Below are 24,814 nucleotides of genomic sequence, written 5' to 3' on the forward strand. Positions count from 1 at the left end.
CACTAATAACTACTCACATGCCACAATGATAAGGCAAACTTTGTACATAACCAAATTAATAATCTATATAAGCGATATAGAAGTATGTAAATTTGACCTAGATCATTTTAGTTTCAGGAAGCCCACAACAAACAAGAATGCAAATGCAAATGCAAACTTTAGCAAAAATAGAAAAAGTAGCAGAAAGCATTAAAATAATTACAGGGTATTTATTTTACCACAACTTTAACAAAACAACTTTGCTGTAGTTATGTAATAAGTGACCACCCAAGTGAGAACTGGCATTGGTTACCAGTGACATGAATATTAAATGATGCATCTTGGATGTCTCTCAAGTCTGTAAATGTATGATATGTACACTTATGTAGCAGATACTTAATCACATACACACTCCGCTGCATTACTGATTAAATGCTGAAGATTAGGCAGAAGTTTTTAGCAAACCTTTGCAGTCACATCACTGTTAATATTGATTAGTCCAGTTAGTGGTTATAGGAGTGGTGGATACTGAGAATCCTACAGCAGAAAAAAAGCTTTCAGCAGGGTGAAATACTCAGTATGTATTTTATTTATTATACTTTATACACTTGATTGTGTTATTTATGGCATGATCAGTGTTATGTTTGACATTTTCTCCATTTATATTTTTGTTTTCATTTTTGTTCCTGCCAGGAAGTTTAGGATTGCTCTTGTGTTTTCTTTGAGGGTTGAGGGTATCTTTAACATTTCTCAGGGTGTAAGATACATATTCTTAAAACAGATGAAGAGAGGTTCACCTGGACAAAGTGCACATAGTCTTCACTGCATAAGATCTTCTCCAGTTCAGAGACTCCTTTTTAAATCAGTGATTTCCTGCTCCAGCACCTTAAGTTACCCAGCCTGCCTCTCTGGAGCCTTCTGGAGCCTGCATTCTTTCTGTGGTGTGCATCAGATCTGAAGATCTCCATGCAGTCAGTGGTTTCTTATCTGCTTAACCAAATTAAAGAGGTGTAGATTATAATATCAAATAATTACTGCTTTAAATGTGTAAAGCATTTAATCAGTTTGCTAGCTTCCACTACATTTACACTTTAAGCTCTGCAACATGATTGATCTCAATCCTCATTCTCTTATCAGCCATTATCTGAACATCTGCTTGTGCATTTTGGATCTAAAACATTGGATAAAGAATAAAAATCTTATAAAAAAATGAATATATTTTTAAACTTTGAGTTACAGTTTTACAATTTTCAAGCTGCACTTACAAGCCACATTTTTTTTATGTGCACAGGAACACAGCTCATTGTGAACAGAAGGGGCTATCAAACTATTCCCACAAAGTTGGAAAGAGGGTTTTTTTGTTTAAAAATATAGGATTTTTGGTACACCTGTGAGCAATGAGAGTGACTGAAACTCCATGTGACTGACCAGACTTGTCTCTACACATTTATGGACTTCTTAACTAAACAAACAAATGCAAATGTGTGCCCTTAAAAATAGCATTTATTTACTGATTGGTTGTGTTAAGCAAGTTCAACTTTTAACAGGAGGAGAAGAAAACACATAAGAGAACCAAGCTTACACAAACATTTACTGTACAAGATGCTCTCTTTAATTTAATATGTTTAATTTTATAAGAACAAAATAGCAATACAGCTAAAACAATATGCTCACAAAACATAAAACAGTTTTTCTAATAATTAGCTCATAAAAGACAAAAAAAAAAGAACTAAAATAATAATAATAGTAATAATAAAAAGCACTTACATAGCATTTATTGGCCTGGCTTCCAGTCCTATTTCAGGAGGACAAACCAGCCAGGTTTGTTAGCTGAGTATTTATATTCAGTTTTCCAGCTCAAAAAACTGGAAGTGACATGACATCACTTCCTGTTTGCCTAGATATAAGGCTAAGTGGGCCAGTGTTCCGTTTAGTTTGTTGTGGAGCTGCATGGGATGTGCTAGGACCTTTGCCTGGCCTTTATATGAGATTGAGCTGAGGACTTCAAACTTTATAAATGTGACTCGCGTGTGGTTACTGCTTATTAGGAATTGAACATAAGTTTGCATAATACACGCAATACACTTGTACTGTTTTTAATTTGGAAGGTTTTTCAAATTAATTTTTCAAAATGCCAACAAGTGTTAATTTACTAAAGTCAAAGATAAATCTAAGAGCTTTTTAGATTGCTGTGTATTGCAATTAAATGGTCATTACAAGACTAAACATGATAAAACTGATGCAGGGCAGGCATGGACATCTGAAGCTATGCTAGCCAAGCCGCAAAATCAACAAGGGCTTTTTGTTTTAAACCAAGCTTTCCACATCCAGGGACAGAGCAGACAAGATCAGCTTTGTGATATCCAAAAAGAATATCCATCAAGAAAAAAGCAAATAAGGTAACTAGATTATAACCAAAGTAGCAATAGCAGTTTGTTTAAAGTTAAGTTTATTTAATGCTAACCATTACTGCACATTTTATTCACAACTGTGAATGTTGATTAGTTATAATGTTGGTGTTTTTACTCTGCCTCCTTGTCACTGTCATTGCCTAATTTTACTATTAATGATTTGGTGTGGCACGGTGGCTCAGTGGGTAGCACTGTCGCCTCACAGTAAGAAGGTCCTGGGTTTCGATTCCAAGGTGAAGCGGTCTGGGTACTTTCTGTGTGGATTTTGTAGGTTCTTTCCGTGTCTGCGTGGGTTTCCTCCGTATGCTCCATTTTCCTCCCACAGTCCAAAGACATGCAAGTGAGGTGAATTAGAGATACAAAATTGTCCACAACTGTGTTGGACATTACACTTGTAAACTTATGAATCTTGTGTAACCAGTAATTACCCGTCCTGTCATAAATGTAACCAAAATGTGTAAAACATGACGTTAAAATCCTAATAAATAAATAAATATTAATGATTTGATCATGACATGCTTTAACTGCATCTTCTGGTTTTTTTTTTTACCCTAAGGTTGGTCTGATGTGAACCATATTTACCCACTGCTGGATGTGATTGAAATCTGCAGTCTCTGCACTCACAATGCCCAGAAGTCAGTATTTGGCTTTACCCTACCACAGACTGGTCTAAATGATGAATTCAAGTAATAACCAATGAAAAGCATAAAGAATCTTCGTTGGAAATAATTTTATCTGTATGATTTTATCTCATTCCAGGTCAGGGACGGGTTCCTGTCAAGGTTTCTTCCTTGTATTTTTAAGGGAATTTTTCTTTGCCTCTGTTGCTCTCAGCTTGTTCAACAGGGGTTTTTGGTCTTGAATTTGGTGAAGTTGCTTTGAGGCAATGTTATACCCTGTTCAAAGATAAGTTTATCAATATTTTCAGTACATTTAATCAATAAATTGATTAGGCTAAATTTTACAATGTGCTAACCTACAGGGTACAATGCTTCCCTACAATGTGGCTGCAGGTTTTTATACTGGGACTTCTGTTAATTTCACTAAACACTATTTTAATCAAATTAACAAAAGCAATCAGGTGCAAAAGAAATCACAATTACTATGGTCACCCTTGAAAAATGGATCTGAGGTCATTACACAAAAAAAACACATTTATAAAGTAAATTAAATTGCCAGGTTTTTTTTATAAGGCACTAAGTTAATAATCACAATGATTTTAGCTACCTTGTTACACAATGGTGTTTTAAACTGGTGAAATTACATATTTTAAAAGGTTTTTTTTTTGCTCAGTTGTTTGATTATTTATGATTTTCAATACACAAGTCATTTATATTTTTGCACACAGGGGTTTACTGTAATTTTTTCATTAAATTGTAATTGACAAGGTTATTGTTGTGGGTCATTGTAAGACAAATACATAGCTAATGTATACATTTTTTTCCCTTGGGCAATAAGTCTTTACAGAAAAGTCGGTAAAGTCACATTTTGCACCTCTAAGTATAACATACAATATTAAATGGCTTATTGGTTTGTAGCTAACTGTCAAGTCCACACTTGCGTGCCTGGTGTTGTCAGGTGGCAGATACATGTCATCAGTTTGTTTGCAGTGTCAGGATCACGTCATGGAAGACACACAACTGGTGTATGGTTACAGCCTTTGTGGTCAAAGTGGAAGAAGGGCATTGCTATAGCTCAGGTAAGGTTTATCACAAGGTTAATTTAATCTGTTGCTATCCCAAAGTAATCAGTTGCTTTTAAGTGTAATCAGGCAAAATGACCTTTGAAATGACTTCTGCAGCAGGATCATCATATGTTGTCACTATATCAGAGAGGGAAGCTTCTTAATGAGTAATCTGGGCTCAAAGAGAGCTGTTGTGATATAGAGCAGAGTGCACTAAGAACCTTTGGTATTTATTAAAAAAGGGCTCAATAATTCAGCTTGTCATGGTTGGAGCATTATGATATAGGGTTGCTTTTCTGAAAACAGTACTGGGGCCTTACATGTCTTTGGGGGAAACATAAAATGAAGTAGCAGAGGATCTATTAGGTCTAATCGATCTTATGAATCCTAATTAAAATAATAAAAAAAAAAAATCAGAAATTGAGTCCTTTAGATGTACTCTTGGGGAAAAAATAAACCAGATTAATCCACAGTGCTGCAACAAGCTATTTGCACCTTAGATGTCACAGTAGTTGCACCATATATTTATATAACTTTGCATTATGGCTTGGAGTGATTATCACTGAGAACAATTGATGACTTTTTGGCTATACATATAAGGCTAGTTTGACAGGACCTGTTAGACAAAAGAATTACAATAGGAAAGTCTGGAAAGCATAGCACTTACCTCTGAAGGCCAGGAATGTCACTTGGAACCAAGCAACCTCAGGTCTAAAGATTAAACCTAGACTAAATGTAAATATTAGCAAATCATGGTGTCACTGTAGATCATCAAACAGGATATACATCCCCACATTTTTGAATAATTTTATTTTAATAATACAGCTAAGGTTTTGGGTTCAATCCCCAGGTGGAGCGGCTCGGGTCCTTTCTGTGTGGAGTTTGCATGTTCTCCCCATGTCTGCATGGGTTTCCTCTGGGAGCTCCGGTTTTCTCCCCTAGTCCAAAGACATATGAGTGAGGTGAATTGGAAATATGAAATTGTCCATGACTGTGTTTGACATTAAAACTTGTGAACTGATGAATCTTGTGTATTAAGTAACTACCATTTCTGTAATGAATGTAACCAAAGTGTGTAAAACATGATATTAAATCGTAATAGGAAGTTTTCAGTTTCCTGATTGCATGTGAATCTGTCCTGTTTCTGTCTAATTTTAAGAAATTGTTCTATATTTGTTGTTCTCTCTCATAATTGAGCTCATTCTTAATGAACTGTCTTATGCTGCTCTCTTTGTTTTTATCTTAATTATTCTTGATGTTGATGTACTATTTAGATTTTGTACTATTTTGATTTTGTACTATGATTTGTATGGTGTATGTATTTGTTTTGATTATTTTGATAGCGTCTTTGAGTATCTTGAAAAGCGCTATATAAATAAAATGTATTATTATTATTATTATTAATAAATAACTAATGATGCAACTTTTTAGCTAAAATATTGATATTAAATATTATACATATAATAAATATTTAATGTTACACTTATCAAAAGGGTTCTGTTCCTTTAAGAGAAATTACAGTGTGTGATTGAAGGGTCAGTGTGTGAGTGCATCACGCATTAGTCAGGCCAGCAGCAGCCGGGGCAGAAGCAGCCCTTAGTAGGCAGTTGTCCCAGACTTAGTCTCTCTGTTCTTTCTAACATTTTACATGAGCTTACTCCTCCTTACTCCACCCTCTATTGGCTGAATAAGGCTTTCAGTTCTGAATCCTGATACACTGTGTCCTAGTCTCTAGGCTGGGCTTTACTAAGGTGCTGGAGTGGTGAACTGGTGCTGCTGGTTCCTCATGCTACGTGTGTTTATCCTGTGTGCCCAGAATGTGCTGACGCACGATGAGGACATTACAGATGCCTACTGCTGCGTCACATATGAAGGTAAGAATGAGAATTGATGCAGGTTGGGGGGAAGGCAGGGATGACTTGTGCAAATAGCTGGCAGGACCAGTGCTAGCATTTTGCTTTACTTCATTCATTCTATTCTGCTTTGTGTCTTTGACTCTGTTGATGCCTTCATTTCTCCACACTTTAGCAGCTGAGGTTATTATTGGAAAACAGAGATAGGCTCTCTCTTACTGGATCTGTGTGGGGCATGCAGGAGAGTCCTGTTACACTATGGGTTTGCGCATGTGTGTTTAGGGCTGCATGACTGTGTTCATAAGCAGTGCTATGTCATCAAACTTTGGGGTCTGTCTGGGGCATCAATCACCCACACAGCTTTTATGAACAATGATTTACCAATGTTTGTTTGGACAGAGATAACACTGCTGATACAGATTTTTTTATTTTTTTTATTTTTTATTTTTATATTATTATATTATATTATCTGTACTGGGACAGTATGGAAAATCCAAATATAAAACGCAGTGCTTCTTGCATTTACTTTGACTTTTATTTAATTGCAGACAGGATGAACCTGAGATATTTCATGTTTTGTCTGGTCATTTGTTAATAAACACCCATTCCTGCATTTCAGGCCTGCAACACATTTCATAAAAGTTGGGATGGTAAAGCATTTACCACTTTGTAATGTTGCCATTCCTTCTCACAACACTCTCTTGCAAAGGTGTTTTGCCACAGAGGATGACAAGCCATGAAGTGTTTCAGGTTTTGTTTTGTCCCATTCTATCTGCAAACATGTCTTAAGGTGTGCAATAGTACAGAGTTGACATTGTTGCATTTTTCATTTCAAAATTCACCCCACATTTTTTACTGGGGACAGGTCAAGACTGAAGGCAGGCCAGTTCAGTACCCATACCCTCTTCTTCCACAGCCATGCCTTTGTAGTGTGTGTAGCATGTGGTTTTGCATTGTCTTGTTGAAAAATGAATGGACATCCCTAGAAAAGATGTCAGGATATGTTGCTCTAAAATCTCAGTGTACTTTTCTGCATTAATGCAATCCAAAATCTAGTTGAGGGCCTTAATAGAAGAGTGGATGTTTTTTAAAAGATAAACCTACTTAAAAAAGGCCACCGTTAATTATAGTGAAGGTTTTGGATATTTTGGGGTGAGTAATCTATTAAAATACATGGACATGATGGACTGTAAATCTTGCTGCATCTGCCAGTAAATTAATATGGTTGTTGTGGTTGGATCTCTCAGCAGGGAAATGAAGGGTTTTAGAGGGGTGTATAGAAGAGTACTGACACAGACACAATAAGGTTTCGTCTTTAATTAATTTTTTTTAATAAAGTCAGTCACAGGGTTTTAGGGACTTGGGCTTTAATCCTCAGCTCTAATAAAAGTGAGTATGGAGTTTGGCATGTACCCTACATTTCCCAAACCTCCCTTCCCCCACGACACACCTTCCAAGATCAAAATAGAAGGTAGAAGGCAGCTGTTTTTATTGCCTCTTAATATGTATTATATTAAGTGTTGTCAAGCTGATTATGATTCCTGGCGACCATATAGATCATATAGATCTCTAGGGCTTCTTAATGGCTTGTTCATTTTTTTTTAGTCATATCCCTCCATCTTGTTGCTCGCCGTCCAATTCCTTTGTTTACTTTCAACTCTTCCAAGCAATTTGTTCTTCTGTGTCCAAAATACAAGCTTCAGTTTGATTATCTGGGCTTCAAGGGACAGGTTTGGTTTGATTAGGTTGATGATCCATAGGTTTGTCTTTTTTGCTGTCCAAGCTACTCTCGAGTCTCTGCCAGCACCTAATTTCAAAGGCATTGATATTCTTTCTGTCCTGCTTTTTACTGACCAGATTTCACATCCACAGAAATCCACGGAAAAGACCATAGTTGTGATCTTTCTTTGAAGAGGCAGATCTTTATTTTTCCATTTAATAAATAGTATAGGGCAGTGAAAGCTCAGTGGTTAAGATACTGAACTAGTAATCAGAAGTTTGCCAGTTCAAGCCCCACCACCACCACCACCACCACCAGAAATATAGAAGATAAAACAGATACTTTATTTATCCAGAGGGAAATTTAGGACTATATCATATACATTGATTCACATGTTCACCTACATAAGCTGTATATGGTGATTATGCATACCTACAATCATGTAGGATGTAACTGAATATTGAATACATGAAATCATATTTATTTCAATAGATGTATCAGTGGTTTGGAGGTGGCATGGTGGCTCAGTGGATAGCACTGTTGCCTCACAGCAAGAAGGTCCTGGGTTCGATCCCCAGGTGGGGTGGTCCGGGTCCTTTCTGTGTGGAGTTTGCATGTTCTCCCCATGTCTGCGGGAGCTTTGGTTTCCTCCTACAGTCCAAAGAAATGAAAGTGAGGTGAAGGAGATATAAAATTGTCCAAGACTGTGTTTGACATTAAACTGATGAATCTTGTAACTAGTAACCAGTAACTACCTGTCCTGTCATAAATGTAACCAAAGAGTGTAAAACATGATGTTCAAATTCTAATAAATAAATATAATATCAGTGGTTTGTAGAGCTCACACAAATTTCTTCAGATTTCTTTTGAAAGCCTTTTTATTAGACTTGTTAGTGGTAGTAAAAGTACCTGACAGCCAGTGGCGTCTGATGAATAAACACGACTGATATACAGTATATATTTATATACAGATATACTGTATATGTACTGTAGGGAAGCATTGATTCAATTTAATCAGTTTTCTGTCAAATATTCACTGATCCATCATTAATGTCTTGACAGTAACTAATTCAGCTTTCTGCAATCATGTAATGTGAAACCTCACAGGAGTGGTGGCAGCATGCTTTAACACAAACTGTGCTGTGCTCACGTAAATTATTCAAGTCAAATCAATTAACAGCACACGCATTCACAGATTCAATGCGTCAGTGGATTGGATCAGAAAATATAAGATATGGCAAGAAAAGTGGACATCCTTATTAATAATCAGGTGTTTCACCCACATGTTGCCTTTTTCTGTTCTGACACAGACGTGTCGCTGTGCACAAAGTTAAGTCTGTGAAGACATGGTTTTATGCACAAAGCCTTGAACCCTAAACTTAACTTTAAATACAACTTATATACAGGTGGAGGCTGTCAGAAAAGAGGGTGGGGCGCTATATTAATGACCATGGTTTTGGAATAGGATGTCTGGAGAGGTACTTTAAGAACCTAAGTACTGTATTAGACAACAAACTATAATATTACTATATACTGTTAAAAATTGCTGTGTACTTTTATGACAAATGATTATTTTGATTATCCGTTGTGCCATGCCAGTTTTCCAGTTTGATGAAACACTTACAGCTGGAGCACTGTGACCCTGAGCATAGTACTTTTTACTCTAGATTTTTTTTGCATTGCATTCAATCACAATTACAAATCATCTGCTAGAAATGCTGTTAATGTAAATGGAGACTGGTCAGGATGCAAAAAGGGTTGCAGCTGTGATTTTTAATAAGATTAGATTTTAGCAGATTAAATTGCTAAGGATGTGGCTAAAACATCTAAACCTAAAAATGGTTTATGAGTATGTATTATTAGCTAATTAGACTGCATGTTGTGAGAGTAATTAAAAAAACAAGTAGAAAAAAAGTAAAGTGTAATATTAATTATATCAGTGTAATAAAGCTGCTATGGATTATATGGTGACATTTTTTCCTAATGCAAACCCCCATAAAAACATATACAGCCATACAGGGGTAATTCATACTGATGTATTTCCTTATCAATACCCTACTGTTCAGCCCAAGTTGGTTTGTTTATTATTAACTTGGGGCATTTTAAGTACAGTAGAAAGGATGTAAAGATTACTCAGTAGTGTGCAATGCAAAGTTGTCATAAAATGGGGGTTATGAACAAAGAAATAATGAGGAGTGGCTAATACATTTTTGCACTCACCAATTCATCAAGTTGGGAAGTTTTGTAAAATGCAAGTTGTTAATTGTCTTAAATTTTTATTTAACTAACAAAAACACATTTTTGCCAATTTTTGCTTGACAGTCTGTGGTCACTGTTGTCTGTCCTCTTTATCACCATACATTTTCAGTAGAAGACAGATCTGGACTGCATGTAGGTCAGTAAAGCACATGTACCTGGTGTCTATGAAACCACGCTGTTGTAGCACCTGCAGAATGACACTGTCTTTCTCAAATAGCCATGGACTTTCTAGAACAAAAGATGTTACCCTGATGCCAGCATTTATCTCTAGAAATCCCAATATACACCTCTGCATAGAAAAAACTACAACATTGACTAAGCTGACCACAGCACTTTTTCACTCTTTCCAATAAAGATGAGCTTAGCTCCAGGACTTTCTTGCTATAATCAACAAAACAATGAATTAGGCTTTTTTTTTACTTGAATTTGATTGTCCAGTCATCAGTATGTGATCTAAAGCTCAAAAGCACTTTGGTTATGCACAAAAATGAAATGCTCAAGCACAACATCAAGTAAATCATTAAATAGCCTAATAGAAACAAGATTAGAGTTTTTGAGTGGTTAAACGAGACACATTTTTAGATGGAGGCTGTTTTGTTATGTAGATCTTTCTCTAGTAAAACAACAATACTTTTAAAATTAGGATTTGTGTTCCTTACTTGTATTACAGTTTGTATGAGGATATTTAATGTAACAAATATGCAGTATACATTGACATTGCCACTGTGCCACCCACATTTAATATACTGTATCTAAACGATTTTCCTTGCCATTTTGTTGTTAAGTGTGTAGCACTGGTGCCTTACAGCAACAAGGTCTTGAGTTCGATTCCCTGGTGGAGGTGGTCCCTTCTGAGTGGAGTTTGCATGTTTTCCCCATGTCTGTGTGGGTTTCCTCCGGCTGCTCCGGTTTTCTCCCACAGTCCAAAGTCCAGTGTAAAACATGACGTTAAAATCCTAATAAATAAATAAGGCTGTACTAATGTATAACATTATATTTTTAAATGAGTATTTATTTACTGTTGGGGAAAAAATAGAAAACATTATGATTTGTTTTGCCATATTAGGCCAAAAATGTTAAAATTAGGCAAGGACTTGGTGGCAGCAGCAGATGGTGCTCCTTATCTGGACAAAACCATTCTTCCATAAAGAGCCTGGTATGTAAACAAACCTCTACATGCTTTGGATTTGTCTTGAAATTCTAACAGCATTAAGCTAAAACTTTAACAAACACAACCTTAATCGCTGTTAACTCAAAGCAGATCATGTTTTTCTTGTTGGCAGAGAGTGAAAAGATAATAGTAAATCCTGGGTCCTTCAATGTTCACCTGTTTAACTGTAAGTTATTTTTATTTAACAGTCCAACCAGAATAAAAGTACAGGCAGAGAGAGAGAGAGACAGGACAGAGCAGCAGGATGTGTAAAGACTTCCTCTAAATGCATGCAGGGGCTGGGTTACTGGAGCTGGGGCATTTGATCCAAAGTGAGTTAGCATTGTCTGTCTCACATAGTTCCCACATGAGAGGTGTTAGTCAGGAAAGTAGTCTCATTTAACTTTGTGGAGGGTTTTGATTTTGGACTGTGACTGAGAGAAAGGGACTACACACATGGCCAGATGTTTACTCTAATGTGTGAAGAATCTTTTTGTTGAAGGATTGAGTTGCATGGTTATTGTGGCAGCATGTTGAGGTGTGTGATCCAGAGAGCGACCAATTTAAAGAACGTTGAGAAAGGAGAGCGGCACAGTGACCCGCTAGCCAGCATCACATTTAGAGGTAATACGTTTTATTATATAAAATGCACTCTGGTAAAAAGCCTGTATCACTAGTGTATAAAAATCTTAAAATCCTTTAGGGCATAATTACATGCAACAGTTTCAATATACAATACATGGCAGGCTGTTTTATGTCAAATGTCAGCTGTAGAAAAGCATTCCATTACAAATGATTGGTGATTTATTTTTTTAACCTGTTCTCTTCCTGAACCCTGCAATAATACATGCAGTCTTAATCATTTTAAGACTTCAGGCTATTTCTCTATGTTTTTGGTGCTTAGTTGAGACTATAGACAGTCAACAGTTGAGTGGCAAGAATGATGGGAAGAATGGAAAAGCCTTCTGATTTGCATCCTTTACTCATGCCATATAGGAAAATTTCATGTGAACACTGTAAAGCTATGCAATTGTGTCTCTTGGCTCATTCCCAGTGGAATAAATGAGTAAGGCAAAGTATTTAGCTTCTTTTATACTGCATTTGTCATTTAATTCCTGATTGGCAGTTCCTGTCATTGTAAGCTATTTCCTGTTTCTACACAGTTATTTCAGAATGTATGTGTGTGTCCAAGGCAAGGTGTTTTTGTACTTTTGTACTTTTTTGTACAATTGGCTTTTAGGGCGCATTTATAAGTTCATGTGTAATCATTGCAGGTAGTTTTACCTTGTTAGCTCATGTCAGGTTGTGCAGTTGTTTTGTTAAATAGCTTTTGCTCTTATTCTCACAATAAATCTCTAAACAGATACTAATTTTTACTGTCCTATGCACATTTCTTTGTATGTTTGTGAAGGTTTTGTAATGGAAATCTTGCCACTGTGTTTCACCTTTCTTTAACTCAGCAACGTCGGTTCCAACAGCAGTAAACACACCATTCATATATGTTCACATCAATGACTCACAGTTACAGATCACTAGATTAAAAAAAATACTTTCTCTGTTAACTAGTTGTTGTCTTACCCATCTAGCTTAGTTTTTTTTTATATGCATTTTCTCCCTTTTTCTCCTTCGCCAATTAGTCTTCCGCTGCTGGAGATCTCGATTGAGTTTGAGGAGGGTTTATTTCGCTGCTCCACGCCCCTTCCAATGCGTGCACAGTCCCTCAACCCCTTCTTTTTTGCCTGTGCCTCGGTGGATTTGCACATGAGGCGCATTCACTTCTGCTAATCAATTTCATTACACAGTGTTTGAAGACCCACCCACTTAGTCCGGTCTTTACCACACAGCAGACTTAGTGGCCAACTTGGTCTGCTGCAGGCACTGCCAATTGTGCCCACTAGATTGCGCCCAGCAGACTGGTAGCAGAGCTGATATTCGAACCAGGGTGTTTAGAATCTCAGTGCTGGTGTGCTAGCAGAATATCTCGCTGTCATCTAGCTTAGTTTGTTGACATCATTTGCTCTGTCCTGCTCAGTTTATAAAACATACTAAATTACATATATTATGCTCCATTGTGCCTTAAATATCACTACAATCAAAATTTTGATGGAATGTTGAGCCAATAGTCTGCACCTGCGACTATTTTAACCCAATTGCTGGATACTTACCCAAGATTAAATGATACTATGGCTAAAATGGAGAATGTAGATAGCTAAACAAAAAAGAGGCCAAAAAGAAAAATAAGTACTAATACAAAACCCACTGCTGAAGCATAGAGGCGATTGAACAGATAACAAGATCTCTTCAGATTCGTGTAGAAAAGAAAAAGATGACATTTGTTGCGTTCACCCCACAGGGCATCAATTCACCGCAACACCAGTTGAGTTCCTCAGACAAAAGATCAAAACATATCAGTCTCATAGAGCATGCAGGTGTAAGAAAAACTGCAACCACCATATAACACAGAACAAAGAGCCCGTGTCAAGAAGGCCAACAAAGCTGGTACTTTAAGCTGTAGCAAATTAATGCTACCTCACAGTACATGGCTCAAGCTGGAAACCAGTAGTCCTCCTTGACTGCTTGAAAATGCTCACTTTTTACAAGCCAGCCTAATTCCAAAAAGTACAAGTCCCACCTTACATTTTGTCTGAAGTGTGAGTAATGTTCTTTACAGCTTGTGTGTATTAATTTATTTAGAACTAATGGTTTCAGGGCATTCAGAAAAAAAACATTGCAGTTCGAGAGTTCACTGGCCTCTCATATTAAGACTGATATTAAAATTCTTTGCAAGTCATGTAACATTTGACTTCTAGTTTAGCACAGAAAACATGTTGAAGTATCTGTGTAAATCACTTGTCTATTTGCAGAGATCATTTATTATATTTTAAGTATATCATTAATCTCATTAAAAAGTGGGAAATTCAGAGTTGTTGAGAGACATGTCACCCAAAACTTGCATTAAGGATAACTAACCCTTAGCATTTGCTAAACCATGCTGACATACTGTAGCTTATATTTTTGTATGCCGCACTAAAATGGAACATATCAGGGTGGACCATATGAGAGTTTCTTAATGTGCTCTTCACACTTTGACTACACAGTCAAAAATCCCCAAATAATTTTAATAGATATTTCACTTTATTTAGTTTGTATTCAGGGTAATATAATAATTTTTCCATGAAGTTTTCTACAAAACAAGTGGTATCTTATTCCATTTGATTCAGAGGTATGCCTGCTCTGTAAATAAGGACACAAAATATTAACTCATTCATTTACTTAGGTATTCTCAGCAATGAAGATAAGTGAAATATCTTTAGGTTCAGTCTTGATACAATACACTCATGTCATTTGGTACACCATATGGTACATTTATTACTGATGCTGATCGTCACTTCTGATTGAGGTGAGCGAGACTGACACACGCCCCCTCCGACATGTGTGCAGTAGCCGACTGCATCTTTTCACCTGCACGAGGCGAGTTCATATGCTGATCAGCGTTGTGTACGGAGAGCCACATTCTGTCCACATTATTCCTCGACTCAGCCCAGTGGTAGTGGATGGTAGAGCTGAGTTTCGAACAGATGAATTCGAAATGTCAGCTCTGGTGTGCTAGCGTGTTTTACCACTGCGCCACCTGAGCGGCCAACCTGTACAACCAACCTGTACAACAAGAAACCCCATAGGACCCCCACTGACAAGTGACTATTATTTTTGGGTGGTGGGCCATTTATATGTATACACCTAAATAAAATGGGAATGGTTGGTGATATTAACTTCCTGTTTGTGGCACATTAGTATATGGGAGGGGGGAAACTTTTCAAGATGGGTGGTGACCATGGCGGCCATTTTGAAGTCGGCCATTTTGGATCCAACTTTAGTTTTTTCAATGGGAAGAGGGTCATGTGACACATCAAACTTATTGAGAATTTCACAAGAAAAACAATGGTTTTAACGTAACTTCATTCTTTCATGAGTTATTTACAAGCTTCTCTTTGTTTACAGCCATTGACATGTCGCAGAGGTTAACACGTGAGGAGCGGATAGAAATTGTGTTGATGTCTGGTGAACGCAGTACCCGGGTCATTGCAGCAGATTTCAATGCAAGACACCCTACGAGACCACCCATCTCCCATGCTACAGTTAGCAAACTGCTTGCCAAGTTTCGTGAAACTGGTTCAGTGTTGGATTTGCCAAAATGTGGACGCATGAAAACTGTCACTAACGAAGAAACATCAGTGGCTGTCCTAGCTTCATTCAGCAAGAGCCCACAGCGTAGCACTCGCCGCATGTCACTGGAGAGTGGCATCAGTCGAACATCCCTTCGGCGGATATTAGCTACTCACAAATGGCACCCTTACAAACTCCAGCTGCTGCAGCATCTCAACGAGGATGACCCAGATCGGCGCACTGAATTTGCAGAATGGGCAAAACTAAAATTGGAACAGGACCCTCAGTTTACACAGAACATTTTGTTCAGTGATGAGGCAAACTTTTATGTGAATGGTGAAGTTAACAAACAAAACCACCGCTATTGGTCTGACACTAACCCACATTGGATAGATCCCTCCAAGACTGTTGGAACACAAAAATTGATGGTATGGTGTGGTATATGGGGTACAAAGATAGTGGGGCCATTCTTTATCAATGGAAACCTCAAGGCCACTGGATATTTGAAATTGCTACATGATGATGTGTTTCCCTCTTTATGCACTGAAGCTGGCACGTTCCCTGAGTTTTTCCAGCAAGATGGTGCACCACCACATTATGGGTGTCGGGTCCGAGCATTCCTAGATGAACAGTTTCCTGGAAAGTGGATTGGTCATCGTGGGCCAGTTGAATGGCCCCCAAGGTCTCCCGATCTGACCCCCTTAGACTTTTATCTTTGGGGTCATCTGAAGGCGATTGTCTATGCTGTGAAGATACGAGATGTGCAGCACCTGAAACTACGGATACTGGAAGCCTGTGCTAGCATTTCTTCTGCGGTGTTGCTATCAGTGTGTGAAGAGTGGGAGAAGAGGGTTGCATTGACAATCCAACACAATGGGCAGCACTTTGAACACATTTTATAAGTGGTCAGAAACATGTAAATAACTCATGAAAGAATAAAGTTACGTTAAAACCACGCTCCAGTGACATGCGGCGAGTGCTACGCTGTGGGCTCTTGCTGAATGAAGCTAGGACAGCCACTGATGTTTCTTCGTTAGTGACAGTTTTCATGCGTCCACATTTTGGCAAATCCAACACTGAACCAGTTTCACGAAACTTGGCAAGCAGTTTGCTAACTGTAGCATGGGAGATGGGTGGTCTCGTAGGGTGTCTTGCATTGAAATCTGCTGCAATGACCCGGGTACTGCGTTCACCAGACATCAACACAATTTCTATCCGCTCCTCACGTGTTAACCTCTGCGACATGTCAATGGCTGTAAACAAAGAGAAGCTTGTAAATAACTCATGAAAGAATGAAGTTACGTTAAAACCAAGCACACCATTGTTTTTCTTGTGAAATTCTCAATAAGTTTGATGTGTCACATGACCCTCTTCCCATTGAAAAAACTAAAATTGGATCCAAAATGGCCGACTTCAAAATGGCCGCCATGGTCACCACCCATCTTGAAAAGTTTCCCCCCTCCCATATACTAATGTGCCACAAACAGGAAGTTAATATCACCAACCATTCCCATTTTATTTAGGTGTATCCATATAAATGGCCCACCCTGTACTTTAACACTAACATAGGAATGATATAGGATTGGTGTTCTGCTATGATGGTATCAGGTGCAACAGTATTGTTATGGTTTTAAAATACTGTTTAAACATACTGTCCTCTTTAATAAAAACAGATACCATTGTTAGCACTTATTGAAGATGTACAGTTAAAGACTTGACCTTATTTTTTCATGTTTAGGACTGTTGTCTTTATATGTGGGCTTTATAATGTTGGTTGAAGTCTCCTCTACTCAGTATTGACATTAACATGGTAATGATGATGTAAAGCAGCAGTGTTGTTGGAATTTTCAAACATTTGTAATGTCATTGCAGTGCTAAAATTAGTCCACCAACCTGGTCACTAATATCTGATATGTAATAAAGTGCTCAGTGGGTGTATATTGTATACTTTGTAGTTCCTCTAGCTGCCAAATCTCAGAACTACTTTAGTTTGATGTGAACCTACATTTGTGTTAGTCCTAGTCTGCATTGCAGATCAAATTATTCAAAACATACTACTAGATTACTTTCAAATGAAAAACGCTTAAAAAAGTGTCTGTGTGTTTATTAAAGGATTAGTATAAATGTTAAGTGCTCTTGTGTTTCCTCCTTGATGATATTAAATTCCATCACCATTTATAGACATCACTGGTGCAAATTATCCTGCACAGTGAGAAACGTAATGTAAGCCACAAGCTATGAGAGAGCAGTGGGGGTTTAGAGTACAGAGAAAGGAAGCAAATTTAGAAACTCATTTGTAAGTTGACAAGTTGACAATATGACTATGCAAAAAGTAAGCAATATGACTGTTTTTAGTTAATAAACATTAATTTGGTAAGGTAAATATACTTCACTTTTCCAGGCAATAAAGTAAAACCCTGTGTTTTAATTTAGAACTGTAATTGGCTTAATTGCCCTATAGATCAGCAGAGGATGCAGGTTACAAAATCACACCTACCTGCCATGCTCTTATAGATGGCAGGTGGCATCGAGGCAAAGATGAATGACACTGACATTTCTTTTATTCAGGCAGTATCTGTGCCTCATCAGTGTTAATTCACTGCAGTTGTAGAAGATCTGGACAGTGTTTATCTCTTGTTTTCTATTATTAACTGAAAACTATGTTTCCAGAAGTATGTGGACATCCCTACTAAGGTTTTAGCTTACATAAAAAAAAAAAATTTTTACATGATTTCTCCTTTGTGGCAACAGTTTTTGAAAGGTCTCTTTTTGTTCCAGCATGATTGTGCATGGTACGTAAAGACATGATTTAATCTGTTTGGTGTGGAGAAACTGCAGTTTGTACAAGTCCCTGACCTTTGCCCCAATAAACACTTTTAAGATAAATTGGAAAGAGGAGTGCAAGCCAGACCTTTGCCTTATTCATTGTTAGTGCCTGACTTGTTTGATAAAATGTTCACAGATTTCCAGACACACTCCTTTCTAGAGAAATGTATGCCTGGCAGATAAGTTCTTTTGATGCTTCCTGCCACCTCTTTTCCTGGTTCCTTTAATAGCTTGGCAGACAGGGGTGACCAAGTGTTATATGGTGCAGCAAAGTTTACATACAAGTGTAAAACATCATGGTCTTTGGTACAACTATCTCTGGTGTATTAAAACGTATTTAAAAAGTTTGGTTTCTTAGTGGCTTCCTACTCGTACGGCAGCCTCTAAGCTCATAAGCTTAGACTTACCCCTGTTTTAGCATCTTAAAACTCATGGCAGACCTGTTTTCAGTACTTGTGTGATTTAAAAAATTCGCTTTTTAATATGGGTTGATAAACTAACCATAACTATATGGGCACAGAGTCCGTAGGCATAAAAATGCCTGTCATAAATTTAAATTACTTTATAAAGTTTTTAGCAAATAATTATGTATTCCAACCATTCAATCAGAAAAAAATGATCAGTTATGGAAACCATTAAAGCATGTTGCCTACAAGTGTATTTAAACTTTTGATTTTAAATGCTTTACAAGCTGTACATATTCATTTTGTTCCATTAGGAATATAATCCACTTGTTTTTCTTCTTGGTGGCCATCTTGTATGTTTCCAGAATATTTCCAAAATATTTCCAGAATATGAAAATTCATATCCAACTGAGTTTGTCCACCTAACTAACCAAAACCATTTTAGTTGGATAATTTATTCTCAGTTTTCGCGGTAAAAAGCTGAAACTTGTAATTCTTTAACTAAGATGTCATGTATACTTCTACAACCAACCAGTGGAGAAATCCAGAGAAAATAGCATACAGTGTATCACGAAAGTGAGTACACCCCTCACATTTCTGCAAATATTTCATTATATCTTTTCATGGGACAACACTATAGACATGAAACTTGGATATAACTTAGAGTAGTCAGTGTACAGCTTGTATAGCAGTGTAGATTTACTGTCTTCTGAAAATAACTCAACACACAGCCATTAATGTCTAAATAGCTGGCAACATAAGTGAGTACACCCCACAGTGAACATGTCCAAATTGTGCCCAAATGTGTCGTTGTCCCTCCCTGGTGTCATGTGTCAAGGTCCCAGGTGTAAATGGGGAGCAGGGCTGTTAAATTTGGTGTTTTGGGTACAATTCTCTCATACTGGCCACTGGATATTCAACATGGCACCTCATGGCAAAGAACTCTCTGAGGATGTGAGAAATAGAATTGTTGCTCTCCACAAAGATGGCCTGGGCTATAAGAAGATTGCTAACACCCTGAAACTGAGCTACAGCATGGTGGCCAAGGTCATACAGCGGTTTTCCAGGACAGGTTCCACTCGGAACAGGCTTCGCCAGGGTCGACCAAAGAAGTTGAGTCCACGTGTTCGGCGTCATATCCAGAGGTTGGCTTTAAAAAATAGACACATGAGTGCTGCCAGCATTGCTGCAGAGGTTGAAGACGTGGGAGGTCAGCCTGTCAGTGCTCAGACCATACGCCGCACACTGCATCAACTCGGTCTGCATGGTCGTCATCCCAGAAGGAAGCTGACGCACAAGAAAGCCAGCAAACAGTTTGCTGAAGACAAGCAGTCCAAGAACATGGATTACTGGAATGCCCTGTGGTCTGACGAGACCAAGATAAACTTGTTTGGCTCAGATGGTGTCCAGCATGTGTGGCGGCGCCCTGGTGAGAAGTACCAAGACAACTGTATCTTGCCTACAGTCAAGCATGGTGGTGGTAGCATCATGGTCTTGGGCTGCATGAGTGTTGCTGGCACTGGGGAGCTGCAGTTCATTGAGGGAAACATGAATTCCAACATGTACTGTGACATTCTGAAACAGAGCATGATCCCCTCCCTTCGAAAACCTTTTCCAACAGGATAACGACCCCAAACACAACCTCCAAGATGACAACTGCCTTGCTGAGGAAGCTGAAGGTAAAGGTGATGGACTAAACCCAATTGAGCACCTGTGGCGCATCCTCAAGTGGAAGGTGGAGGAGTTTAAGGTGTCTAACATCCACCAGCTCCGTGATGTCATCACGGAGGAGTGGAAGAGGATTCCAGTAGCAACCTGTGCAGCTCTGGTGAATTCCATGCCCAGGAGGGTTAAGGCAGTGATAATAATGGTGGTCACACAAAATATTGACACTTTAGGCACAATTTGGACATGTTCACTGTGGGGTGTACTCACTTATGTTGCCAGCTATTTAGACATTAATGGCTGTGTGTTGAGTTATTTTCAGAAGACAGTAAATCTACACTGCTATACAAGTTGTACACTGACTACTCTTAGTTATATCCAAGTTTCATGTCTATAGTGTTGTCCCATGAAAAGATATAATGAAATATTTGCAGAAATGTGAGGGGTGTACTCACTTTCGTGATACACTGTATATTGCTTTAAATTAGAGAAACAACAGAAATTCCGCCCGAAATCTGAATTCGGAAGCTCTAATTGGTCTATACAAGCGCATTGATCTATGGAGTTGTTTACGCAGTCAACCATAATGAAATAGAGTGAGCAAAACGAATGGATCTTTACCATAGATAAGAGCACAGCTCCCTGATTCGATTCCAATGAATAATTCGTTTGAAAAGAGTCGTTTCTGACAGTGATTCAGTTTGCTTTTTCACGGACTGACGCGAAAAAATGAGGGAGGAGTGAATTTTATGTGTGTGGACATAAATGTGTGAGTCTGACAGAGCCTGACAGAGCTTTAGAGCCAAAAAGGCATGCATGTATTGAATAAGTACAAATAATTCATTTAACATATTTTACACGTAGAATCTGTTGTTTTTTTGTGTCGGAAAGCTTTGGAGACCAACATGGACTCTTTTTACTCCAACTTCATTAACTCCAGATCAGAATTATTCAGAAGCTAATATTTGGTATGGAGATTGTAAACAACACTTCCCACAGGAATAGATTGTTGGTAATGAAATATAACATTATAATATTATATTGCACCACTGTGTATGGTTAAATATTCTGAGATGTTCCCTGATCACTTCTTGGGCATCAGAGGTATATGTTGACTGTTTGATCTCTATATGTAGTTTTAACCCTGAGAGAAACACAATAACTTTCTTATTCATTTCTTATGTGGCAGTAATATTAAGCTACAGCCAAAGGTTGCAAGCGACAGTTTTATCAAGATAAAATGCATTTTAGAACAGTAAGAGGTATTTAACCATTATGAAGCATTATGTATATACATTTTAATTTTTTTCTGTTCACATTCATCCACAAGAGACAAACCTTGAACAATCTCAGCAAACTGTTACCTGCCAATGTTATTGTATGGTTTATAAAGATTAAAGATATTTTGTTTTATGGCAATTTAGTGCACAGGACAAGTAGTTATTGTGTGCGCAACAATTCCTGAATAAAACTGCATACCAATAACACTGAGCAGCAGAGGGACTTGCTGCCATATTACTACACAACAGTCTTTTAAATGTTTAAATGTATTCTACATGTATTTTATATTAACCTTGCGTATCCTAATGAAATACAGTACATTCCAGTGTACATGTAGTAGTGTACAGTATTTAGCCATCAATATTTTAATTTTTTAGGTATTCTTCCAAAGCCTATATATAGAGTATTATTATCATTTAGGATTAGCAATCCTAATTCAAATGCTTAACAACAGCAAAAGCAAAACCTCTGAAAGTACAGGTTTTGTTATTTATCTGTTTAGCAGCTTAGTGTTTGTCATTCTTTGACTAGATTATCACCTGAACACCATGTTTTTGTGGCCAGCTTGGTTTTGTCAGTTGTTAACTTTGATTAAAATCAGTCTACAGTCATGTGTTTTTGAAACCATTTATCATTTTAGCATTAATCTAAAATTTGTTTATAGAGTTAGGAGAAACACCACTTCCTGAGGGAAAAGGAAATCAGTGAACAGCCTTCCTTCTCCTCCCATCTCAAGAAATCTGTTTCCTTCTGTTATGCATGGAACAATCTGTCCCATCATCACTTATCCCTTGTAGTAGTGATTAGAGATGCATGAGTACCGATACTGGTATCGGGTATTTGCCCGATACCGCGCTCGTTAACTTGTACTCGTACTCGCAAACGAGGCTCCGATACTAAACATCCGATACCGTGTGCCTAGTGCACGTTGCTGCGTTATGCCTAGTTCACACTACACGATTTTTGCCCTGATTTTCGCTCGGCGACTGGTCGGCGCTAGATTTGCCGGCTCGGGAGCAACTCGGCGTTCGCTCGCCGATCAAAACTCGGCTCTCGATCGCTAAGTGTGAACTATCCAACAACTCGATCCGACCGAGCGCTCAGCGACCGGATCGAGTTTTCTAGCATGTCAGATATCTGATCTGAGATGTGCGACTGGAAATGCGTGACATGTCGAACAGCCAATGAGAACGCAGGATACGGTGTGAGGGGAAACGCAGGAGAGGAGTGTAAACAGGTGGGACAGGGGGATAATATAGTTTATATCAGAATACACCGGCACACACACGTTTTACAGTATTTCTGACCTGATCGTTCTCTACAAAACATAACAACAAAACACCAACATTGCAAAAATATTTATTAACCTCCAACTCATTAACTCCATTAACTCATTAACTCCATCATTCTAAATAGGTACAGTATTGGTATTGGTATCGGCAAGTACAAAAATACATGTACTTGTACTCGGTTGGGGAAAAAATGGTATTGATGCATCCCTAGTAGTGATAATGCCCCAAACAGCTTTAGATTTTATGTGTTATCATATGATGTGTGTTTTCCTTAACATGTAACAATAGGTAAGATAGGCCTATGATATTCTCTTCTATTATATTCTACAGTAACACAATCCTCTGTCACTTGTGTTTGTTTATTCAGGGTCGAAGAAGAAGACCAAAGTCGTGAAAAACAATGTCAACCCTGTGTGGAATGAGGTTGGTCAGTCACAGTGTATTATTATTCACAATGTAAAATTTCTTTACTTAAATAGTGCAACATGCAACAATACTAAGATAAATAAGGTGGATACCATAATGTCATCAGTAAAATAACACAAACCTTAATTCCAGTTGGGATGGTATGTGAAATGCTAAGAAAAAAAACAGGTTTGTAAATTATTTTTGACGTGTATTGCTTTGACAGTATTACAAACAAGGTACTGTATGTGATGTATAACTCGTAAACTTTATTGTTTGTTTTTTAAATGCTTATTTAAACAATCATGGTTATGGAAAGGTGGGACAGGAGCCTGTTTACCTTTTTGTGTTTGACATTAGTCAAGTCAAATCAAATGACTAGCGCTTTTTACCATGGACATTGTCTCAAAGCAACTTTACAGAATCCAGGACCAACAGACCAAAAACCCCTATTGAGTAAGCCAAGGGTTACAGAGGCAAGGAAAAACTCCCTTAGAATTACAGAAAGAAACCTTGAGAGGAACCTGACTCAGCAAGGACCCATCCTTCTTGGGTGGCCATTACCTTTCTTTGAGAATGCATTGGGCACATGTAGAATGTGGCTTGATATTGTCATGTTGAAATAAACATATCCTGAAAAAATATTGCTTAGAAGGCAGAATGTGTTTCAATAAAATGTGTAGATTATCACTCACCTGAAATTTTGTCCTTACATATGTGCAGGTTACCTGTGCCATGACAGACCCTGGCATTAGAACTCATTTACATTTTCAGCATTTAGCAGATGCTTTTATCCAAAGTGACTTACAGTACTGTGACAGTATATTGTTTAAGCAATTAAGGGTTAAGGCCTTGCTCAAGGGTCCAACAGTGACAGATCACTTTATTATTTTGTTTGTATTTTTTATGCTGTCCTAGAGTTATTATATTACTGTTGTAATCATATTTAAACAAAGTACATGAAACCACTCATTGTGCAGTCCAATGCTATCCTAATTTTTAAAGTATGAGAATAACTTTTCCATCACATTGCTCTCTCTTAAACTTTTCTTTGTGTTAGGGATTTGAATGGGACCTAAAAGGAGTGCCCTTAGACTCAGCAGCCGAGCTGCATGTGGTTGTCAAGGACCATGAAAAAATGGGAAGGAACAGGTATGTGTGCTTATGTAATTACAGTTATAACTTTGTAAAAATATTTTTTAATTTGTAATTAAAATAGTTTTTTGAAGTTTCTGTTAATTTGTAATACATCATACATTGTTTTGGCTTTTATTTATTACAATTTTAATGAGAAAAACATTAGATATTGTAAGGTGCTCAGATAGTGCTGCTTACCCTAGCCCACCACTATTGAGATCTGGGATTCTAATCTCTGGCTGGACACCTACACACACATGATTGGCCAGGTTTGAGGGAGGGAGATGACCAAAGTGACTAAAAAAAGGTAGACAGTGTAGATGCTTGGTTTGTGCAGTGGTAAATTACACTAGCTTACTACTGCTGGGATCTGTGGTTTGAATCCCTAGTAGTGCCACTGGCCAGTCAGTACAATTATATACCTTGTACCTGCCTTTCTGGACTTCAAGACATAACCTACCTGTATTATATCTGAAATATTAAGAGGCATAAAAACATGCATTTTCAATAGTAATGAACAGTTCCAAAAAGCATTGTTTAACTTAGAATCCCCATGTGTACAGCAATCAAAGTCCATTGTTTCC

At 37.8% G+C, this 24,814-nt stretch overlaps 1 protein-coding gene across 3 annotated transcripts in view; it reads left to right on the top strand.

The window, feature by feature from the left end:
* Positions 1-5,694: 5,694 nt before the first annotated feature.
* Positions 5,695-24,814, top strand: part of dysf (dysferlin, limb girdle muscular dystrophy 2B (autosomal recessive)) — a 130,326-nt gene continuing 111,206 nt past the window's right edge. For 2 of the 3 annotated variants that reach the window (XM_062994180.1, XM_062994182.1), the window contains exons 1-3: positions 11,508-11,680; positions 23,056-23,111; positions 24,154-24,245. In XM_062994180.1, coding sequence (XP_062850250.1) covers positions 11,587-11,680; positions 23,056-23,111; positions 24,154-24,245 — 242 coding nt within the window. In that variant the 5' untranslated portion in view covers positions 11,508-11,586. Of the gene's footprint in view, positions 5,949-11,507; positions 11,681-23,055; positions 23,112-24,153; positions 24,246-24,814 lie in introns of those variants that run through there. The other variant, XM_062994181.1, reaches the window with a different exon arrangement.

Source organism: Trichomycterus rosablanca, chromosome 4 (genome assembly GCF_030014385.1).
Source record: "Trichomycterus rosablanca isolate fTriRos1 chromosome 4, fTriRos1.hap1, whole genome shotgun sequence".
Classification (NCBI taxonomy): Eukaryota; Metazoa; Chordata; class Actinopteri; order Siluriformes; family Trichomycteridae; genus Trichomycterus; species Trichomycterus rosablanca.